The sequence below is a fragment of the Alligator sinensis genome, unplaced genomic scaffold (genome assembly GCF_000455745.1).
Source record: "Alligator sinensis unplaced genomic scaffold, ASM45574v1 scaffold12_1, whole genome shotgun sequence".
NCBI lineage: Eukaryota > Metazoa > Chordata > Crocodylia > Alligatoridae > Alligator > Alligator sinensis.
Genome location: NW_005841973.1, coordinates 1,228,921 through 1,238,148, shown reverse-complemented (window position 1 = coordinate 1,238,148; position 9,228 = coordinate 1,228,921). Strand labels below are relative to the sequence as shown.

General features: G+C 39.8%; 1 protein-coding gene across 1 annotated transcript in view; it reads left to right on the top strand.

Annotated features, from left to right (window-relative positions):
- CUNH20orf194 (chromosome unknown C20orf194 homolog) overlaps nt 1–9,228 on the top strand; it is a 127,079-nt gene that overhangs the window by 61,506 nt on the left and 56,345 nt on the right. Inside the window, 7 exon segments of the mRNA XM_014518655.2 lie at nt 1,680–1,767; nt 2,657–2,733; nt 3,079–3,123; nt 3,548–3,593; nt 5,669–5,780; nt 7,711–7,781; nt 8,490–8,540. Of these exon segments, the coding sequence (XP_014374141.1) occupies nt 1,680–1,767; nt 2,657–2,733; nt 3,079–3,123; nt 3,548–3,593; nt 5,669–5,780; nt 7,711–7,781; nt 8,490–8,540 (490 nt within the window).

Genomic DNA, 9,228 nt, shown 5'->3' with positions numbered 1-9,228 from the left:
ACTTGAACCAGGAAGGAGTCTGGGACAGAAGTTGCATAAACCGGTTTGGCCCAAATCAGTTAAGTCTGATGCTCCATTCAACCAGGTTTATCATAAACCAGTTTCTGCTCACTTAAACTGGTTTACGTGCAACTTCTGTCCCTAGCCTGGGTGTATTGTTGGTGCCCCGGAGAGCCTTACCAGCAATGGCATGACCTTTTCGTGTGCCACTTTCAGCTTCTTGATGCCCACTTTTCTGCATTCCCTGAAACATTCTCAAACAGCCGTTATCTCCAGCTGTCTGTCTTTATTGTTGCCCTTCTGAGTTTTGAAGTCCTAAACCTTTCTTTATAGAGATGATCTTCCTCATTAGATATGGCAGCTTTAGAAGCCTTTTTCTACTCCCTGTGGGGTGAAACATTTCCTGCCAGACACAAGCCTGGTTGACAGGTTGAGAAAATAGAGATTTGACAACGAAAATAATAATGGCGACATTTATGCTGTAAATTAGTGACTAGGAAAACAAGTTCACCATTTACTGTGGACACAACGAATGCAAAACTATTAACATAAAGCAGAACATTATTGTTTGCCAGATAAATACTCCTGAGGGCCTAAGAGAACTTTCTCTGTTATCCTTTGTTCTTTGTAAAGAAAAGCCCCATTTAGTGTTTTATACATAACATATTTTTGGGATTAGTCCAGAATTTTGAATGTCTGTAATCAGATTGTGTGTGTGCGGGGGGGGGTAGCATCTTCTGACACTCCTTAGGAAAAATTCAAAGCAGGATGTTATTTGTGAAGCACAGTTTAATCCCAGATTTGGCCATTTTTAATTAATGGGTATACAAATTGTTTGTTTTTTTTATTTTTTGGGGTTGGTTTTTTTTTTTACTCAATCCTCTAATCTATGTGGTGCCAAGGATACGTAGGATTACATTTGTTCCTCCACACAGAACGTTGCAGCCTGAGACTAACTTGTTTTGCATTTTGTTATTGCAGTAATCATGCTGCATATTAAACAGTGGGTCTTCCTTGTTTTTGAGGCGTATCTCGCCAAGGTATGCAAGGAACTTGGAGTGAAAATGGGACCAGATTTGTGAGCCAGAATGACAGTATCAGGAACTCATCAAGTTGCATTGTTTTTAGTGCACTCTACTTTTTCAGCTCAGCGAGTGAATTTGGTTTCTGTGAGATTGTGCAGATAAAACAGACCAAGGGAAACCCCTGCAAATCATAGACAAAACGCATCTATGTGAAATGTCATATTTCTAGCTCAAGCTCAGTACTGCCGTTTCCCCAGCATGGTTAGTTTGCTTTGTTTTACCTACAGGACAAGTAATTCCTTCCTTTGCATAGGTTAGCCCAGTATGTTTCTAGGATCTTTGGCATCTAGAACTGGGACCATCTGCAAAACTAATCCAGGATGCAGTCTGTAAAGGGGCTTTCACTGGTTGGTAGCAGAGTTTCCAGTTGACCGATTCCAGTCAATTTTTTAAAATAAATTTTAATTTTTTTATGTAGGAGCAATATTGGAGATTTGAAATGTCTACACAACTTGAAGTAAGGCCTTCTGTGTGTCTTTCTCCATGGGAAACTGGGTTTATAAGAAATAGGAAACATTGACTATTTTTTTTCTACTCAGTTAACTGCAGTAACCAATATCTGTTTAATACCATGTCTGTATTTATTTTTTTCAGTATGCTCTTGTCCCAAATATATGCTGCAGTGCTAAAAGCTGTACTTGCTAGCATTGAATGTTATGCTAAAACGTCCAGTGAAATCAAGGTAACTAATAGCAATTCAGTATATCGCAGATCAGGGCTTTAGTGGCAAGGGACTGGACACTGCACTGGGCTACACTATTTGAGGACACAGGTCCCCCCAGGTTGCCCCTTCCATACAGTTCTCCTCTCAGCTCCACCTCCCTCCCAATCCTTGTTGCAGCATGCACACAGCACCCTTTCTTAACCTTCAACTCCATGCAGGCTCCCCCGTGGCAGCGGGCCACACAGGTGGTCTAAGCCGCTGGCTCCCCCAGCACCACAAGCTGGCTGTGCCGTGCTTCCTTGCACCTTGGAGCGTGGGCATGTGGCAGAAGCCAGAATAGGGAGGAAGAGCCCCTGAGGCCTGGGCTGCTGCAGCAGCTGAGTGGGAACTCATGCTAACACCTCCACTGCCAGGTGGAAAGTCCCATCATAAATGTTAATTTAAACAACTTAAAACTTCTGCCAGTCCCGTTTGCCATGTTGTCATGCATATAAACATTTAAAGTAAAGGCCTTTTGCTTCCTTTGCTTTAATTTGCTTTAATTTTGTTTTTAAATTTTGGAGGTTATCTGACATGGCTAGAACAAATTGCTGTTGATGCAAATGAAGTTGGTACATCGCCCTTAGTGAATCTGAGATGTCTGTTTTAATTAGCGTTCTTTCAAAGTATAAATGATTTTTATACGTGCTGTACTGAGGTGTCTTGACTTTCTAGCAAGAAGAATATATTACAGTTACATTGGTTAATAAGCCCAGGCAGCTAATAGTCTGGTGCATCTTTAATATTTTGCAGTAATGTTTGGGCTATGGTCTTTGTTCAAAGTATGCATGGTCCTCTGAACATTAAGAATTCTGTAATCCTGATACTTTTGCAGGGATGGAAAGAAACTTTTTTTTTTCCTTTGCAGGCAAGGGAAACAGCAGAAGAGAATCTTCTCTCCATGCTAGATTCGTTTAATTTAACACCATTTAAAACTGCATTATGGTAGGTATTTTCAGTTATGTAGTGATGTACTTATAATAAGTGAAACAGCATCAGATAATTTGCCCAACCCTGATCTCCATCCCCTGGCCCCCCTGAGAAATCACACTTAACTTATGCAATTTTATTTTTTTTTAATTTGGCCCATATACTACTTAAATAGCTGGAAACTCTGTGTTGTTGCATTAAAAAAATTAGTACAATAATTATTTTATTCTTCCCCTTCATGTTCTTCCTGTTTGGAAAGTCATTTTGGCTTTGAAACCGATCCGGATTGTTAGTAGATGATAATAGTAGATCTTCAATACAAACATATTTTTATTAATTACTCTTTCTTTATATCCATAGTTCCAAGATAGCTTTTCAGATTCAAGCCGTGAATAATCATGGAAGGTCAGTCTCATTGTCATCTTTTTCATATGAAAAAGTAGTTATCTTAATGTTAGTTAAACAAAAACGAAATGTCATTTTTTCCTTTGTAAAACAAAGAACACGCTTTTTTTCTTCGTGTGGATTTATATTTACGTAGAATCTCAGTGTCATTTGAAAAATGAAACAGTTTTGGCAGAGCATCTCTGGGGCAGCATGAACTCATTCAAAATTCTCATTTTTTAAAAATAAATGTGTTTTGAATTAGCTTGTCTCCTCAAACTTGTCATCTTACCGTGCTGTCTAAAATCCAGTTGTTGCTTAACTAACTAAAATGCTCCGGAAAGTGTTTATTACAATCTGAAATGGTCACTCTGAGTGCATGTTGTGAACTCTCACTTAACACTGGCTAACTTTTTGTAAATATTCAAATATTATTTTGTTTTAGAATTATTCCATTGGACAATGAGGATAGCCTTTATCTGGTTAAAACTGTAAGTAGCGTTTGTCAGTTCTGCGACAAATGTCTGGGCTGTTTTATGTCCATGTCCAAGTATAGTAGTGTTTTCTCTTTATAGTTGGGAATTGCTGTAAGTAAAAATACATGGCCTTATTTAAAAATAATCACTTGAGATTGCAAGCTGCGGAGAGCCAGCAGACAGCTGGAATGTCTGCAGTTTATAGTGCTTGCCTTATGGATGCAAAAACGGGTAGCGAGATGTTTTAACGACATTTCCTTTTCTCCTAATGAAGTTTTGGAGCTTAGCCCAGTGGTTGAGACAAGGGGAACTGTGTGTTGGGAGTCCCATATTTGATCTGAGCGAACCTTAACTTTCCTCATTATACTTGTCTGGTTGCAGGGAAGTCATGTCTCTATGGAGCAGACAAACCTTAAAGCAAAAACTTCTGTGCCAGGCATTATCATCGCGTACACTTTGCTTTTCTGTGTACCTTTTGTCTTTTGATCTGGGAACAGTGTAGTTGTAAGGAGCAGTGCTAATTAGTTGGCATGCAGTGCCTTCCTGCTAGCCTGCTATTCCTGATTCAAGTGGCAGCTTGTGAGCAGCAAAGCAAAATGTTTTGGCGCCCCATTGCCTGGCATGGTAAAAGCTTGAAGAATAGATGTGTTCCTAACATCTTCATCCATAAAGTATGACAGTACATTCTTACTTTGAAGCTCTTTTTAAGGGCTGTATTCTATTAAGGCTAGGGTTATAAAGTGTTAAAAAGGCTTTCTCATCTCCTGGGAAAGAATGAAGGCCTGGAAGTTAAAGCCAGCTACTTTCTAAGTGAAAATAAAGCACAAATGTTTAACAATGATGGTAAACTCTCATTAGGTAATTTTCAAAGGGAAGTGTTGGATTTTCTATTCACTGATGCACTCAAAAACAAGAAATGCCATGTCTTTTATTGGAAATGGCAACAGAGGCCTGGAAGGCATCACATGTTTGAATCCCATCCCTTGCAATTGTAGGCAGCCATGTGCCACAGGAATATCTGCTCTGAACCCTCCAGCACCCCTTACTCACAAGGGACTCTATACCCCACGCCTTCCCTCTCTTAGTGTTACAGGAAGAGAGCAAGAGAAATAAGGGTGTCACCAGTGCCCTGAGCCAATGCGCTAGAAGAGGGTTGGTTAAAATCATATGGGCATATTTAACTTGGGGTATTAGAGCAGACCACACAATACAACAGAAGGCAGAAAACCTTCTATAGTCCTTGTCGTTTTGACCTAGGTGCAGATTGCTTCTTGGCCCCTAATCTGAATACAGGAGCAAGATGCAACAGCCACATACCTGAGCAATGTTTTAGTACTTTCCTGCTGCAACAGCAGTATGGAGTTATGAATTTTAATACTAAAATTCAAAGGGTTTTGACTTGAAATTTTTACTGACTTATATCGGCACCATATAATATTGGGTAAACATTGATACCATAAATTGACTTATCATGCAATTGATATAGTCATTGCTTACTACTGGTCCTAAAGATTTGTGGGGGGGGAGGTTCTTTTAGACCTCTTTATTCCATATAAGCACAAATGGGAGAGCCATGTGATGTTAGATATATCATATTGGGTACAGTCCTGGTTGCATTTAATAGAGAGAGAAGTTTGATTTTTTTTTTTTTTTTTTAAAGACGTATTTTAGTTTGATCTATTAACATTCACCTTATTAATTAGATTGCTTTATCAGTATTGAAAGAACTCTTTAGTTCTCAGTATAATATAAGATAGCTTTTATGTCATGGACTAGTTAGTCTGAAGTAGTACATGTGCATATAAATGTAGATATGCTGAGGGAATACAAAGATATTTGGAAAATGAAAATCATTTGAAACTTGATGGAGTTTTGAACTCTGGGTTTCATAAGATCAGAACCCTATTGCACTGGTAAAATCCTTGGCTCTTTTATTTCTGTGTGTAATGTGGAAGTATAATATTTAAAACAGCTAAAACTTTTGTGAAATCTGTTCTTGCTGTATTCAAAACATTTCACCTAAGAAATTGGAATCTAATAAAAGGCTCCTCTGCTTCGTCTCCCTCCCCCTTCCCACCAATTTGCTCTAGGCGGCTATGACCATATATGACATCCCAGATTTGCTAGGCGGAAGGGGATGCTTGGGATCTGTAGCCTTTTCAGAATCATTTCTAACAACCCAAATATGTGTGAAAGAGAAAGGTAACTATTTCCGCATTACTGTCAAGCTGTAATGTGCATATTGCTATTCTCTGAACTTGTTTCTGTATATTTGTAATGTAGCAAAATGCTCTCTTTCCATATTGTTCCTACCACTGATTATATGTTGAAGTTATTAATAATGATCTCATGTGAAATGTTAGTTGTCTAGCAGTCTAAATCATCCAGTTAGTTAGTTATTTTATAGACAGAAGTTTTGTGTCTCTGCATCCAATCTAAAAGACTTGTTTCACTCTGGTAGGATTACTTGACGAAGTCTCTTAGTCCTACTGAATATTTACTTGTTGCTTCTATTTGTTGCTTTTCATAATGTAAAGAAAAATAATGTTTTTTTTAATTTCCTAAACCACTACTTTGTCTTGAATAGAAATCAGTAAATAAACTAAAAAGAGAACGGATGCAACTTTGCTTTTGGAATAGAATTTTTCCCAAAATACACAATATAGAGGGTAACCCTCAAGTATCTTTAAACCCCCATTAGATGTTTTCTACAGTGCTGAAGTGAATAAAACCACTTAACTGCCAAGGTTTTGTGTGTTGTCTATGTATAGGAATTCTTAAAATACTTAGTCTCTTAACGATGTGCTCAAGGCAGAGCTTGTAGCCAAGAGTGGAACATAGCATCACAATCTTTAACGATGGAGCGGGAGAGGAAGGACCGAGAGGGGAGACAAGTTATCCAAAACACTTGGTGGTTTTTAAATAATTTTTAAAAACGCCTAATACCGATTATATGTAAAAGGTGTCACTGAATCTGGGGTCAAACTTTGAGAAATTGGATGAGCTGGGGAGACGAGGCAAGAAACAGTTGAGGAATAAAGTAACATGTTGAGGTCAGGCTTTTTTTTGGAGCAGTGGAGGAGATTCAGCAGCTGAAGAGCAGAGGTACACGGGCACGGAAGGAAGCTTAGAGAGAAACTGAGCTGCTCATTACTGTTGTGCTGAATTTATACAGGTTTCCCTCGCTTTATGCTGTACATGCATTCCTGGAAAACAGCCCGTAACTCGAATTTGCATAAAAGGGACCTGCTTTCTAATGTAACAAATAGGGATACGTTCCAAGACCTTGACTGTACTGACTCCCGCACCACTCCTGGGGCAGCTGCAGCTCCAGAAGCACGGGCACCAGCTGCCCCAAGCAGCAGCCGCAGGGACTGCCACCAGGTGGCTTCATGGCTCACAGCTTCCGGGGCGCTGCGCTGATGGGACCGGGCCAGGGTACAGGAGCCAGTGCTGCGGAGGAGCCAGGACCGGGGCTGTCCCTGGGCTGGGGTCTTCACAGTGGTGCCGCCCACGTGCCTCCCCTCGCGTGCAGCACTGGTGCCGGGGTGGAGGAGCACCCTGGACAAGCCACTTGGGCTCCGATTGTCCTATCACCTGGCCCGGCTGGGGCCCCACTCACTGCAGTCCCTGCCCCTGCCTGTGCTCTGCTCCCTCCCTCACCACAGGGGCCTCCATCTGCCCCTTCACCCTCCCCCACAGACTTGCCTGCTGGGGTGGTGTGCGTGCACCCACAATGCACCGCACAAAGCAGCTGACTGCAAGCTTCCGCTACACCGATCCCATAAGAGTTAAATTACCTTGCATATAACGAATTTTTGGTATAAAAAGGGTCATCGCATAAGAGCAAATTCACACATACAGAGCCTGCATAAAGCAAGGGAAACCTGTAGTATTTATCATGGGGTTGTTACAGTACAAAAAAGATGGGATATTTCTGTTTTAAGAAATTAAGTGCAAGGAAACCCTTATTTTCGGGGATTGATTATTATATAAGTAAAGTTAACAGCAACTTGTAAACCTCAGCATCAGCAAAAGTATAGACCAAAAAAGCAATTAACCTTATTAAATAAAATATGTGCACAATATAGACGCATGGTTTTTATTCTGATTTACATTTGCTTTCCTGCAGATGGCAGTATTAATAAAGAAACGAACTACATCATTTTGACTGCAGCTATCCCAAGATATGCTTCTTGGTTGGTTAGTATAATACATCCTAAGTATTCCAAGTGATTTTTTTTTATAGACGCAGACCACTGGGAAAAGAAATATGTTAAGATGTATGAGTAAAAACCATTGATATTACTAAAATAAATATTAAAATGGTATTCTGCAATCCTGTGTTTTAATTAAACTTATTGGTAAGCGATGCTAATATAAACTCTCAGAAAACAGGCTTATCAAAGAGTCATAGAGAAGTAGGAGTTCCAGTTACTTTATGTCAATTTTAAGTGCGGTTACTGTCACTGTAAGTGTTATCTGACTCTGTAAGCCTGATCATTTTTTTTTTTTTCTGGTTTCAAAGCCCTTTATAATTTTTAACAAAACTTGTACATTTTAACACCAGGTACTATAAGACCCTCAATAAAAATCAGATGAAAGGAGTTTTTCCCTATCCTTCCTATTTTTAAAGACTGCTTTAATATACTTGTCAGGGTTATATTTGTGGCCATTTTGGTCTCCGAAGCAGCACAGAATTGCAAGGATGCAAAAGTGTCTTAAAGAACTGAATCTAGCTTCCATGGTTTAAATACCCTTTGTCACCTAGTATTGTCATTTAAAGCTGCATAAAGAACAGATGTTTATCATGAATGTCAAGCAATTTTTTATTTTTTTTTATTGAAGCGATTTTAAAAGCAAGCCAGTTAATCTGAAGTGAGCATAAATGGAAAATGTTTTTAACTGCAGGTTGAAGATAGTGATGTGAAACTGTCTGAAAGAGCACAGCAAATTGTGAAGGTGCGTGATGATATGACTTCTAAATGCAAATTGAAGGTAAACTTAAATATTCAGTTAAAACGTAAGGGCATTTATACACATACCTTTTTGCGCTGTGACGCGTCGGAGATCCGACATGTCAGAGCAGATTCGATGCGTTTTAGTTCAGAAATCTGCTGCTGCCATTTTCTCAGCACCGATGCACGTTTCTCTGTTTATACAAATTCATACGCCGGGCACTTCTAAAAGCGCCCAGAGATGTGGCACAAATGTGCGTCCAAATGCCCTCTGGTTACACTTTCATTCCAAAATTACATGTCGTATTATGGACTTGTTTTGGATTCTCTCCTGCCTTTTTTTTATCTCCCATAAAAGAACAATGTAGAAACTCAAGGTTGTGTCATTGAGTGAGATGGGTTCAGGGTTGGATTTTTTTTTTAATTGAAAGCAGCTAAAACCCTTTAGACACACACAAGAAGGCTTTATTATGCAAAGCACCTTGGGTGCCTGTAGACGTTCCTGGAGGCTGCTCCGATGTGCTGTAATTAGTGCATCAGAGCAGACTAGTTTAATTGAGTCTGGTGGAGTGTGCTAATTATCACACTCCAGCCAGCCTCTGCATCTCGCACGTCAGCATCCCCGCGGTTCAAAATGGCAGTGGGGGTGCTTTAACTAAAGACCATCTAGCTTTGAGTTAGAGTCCCCCCCC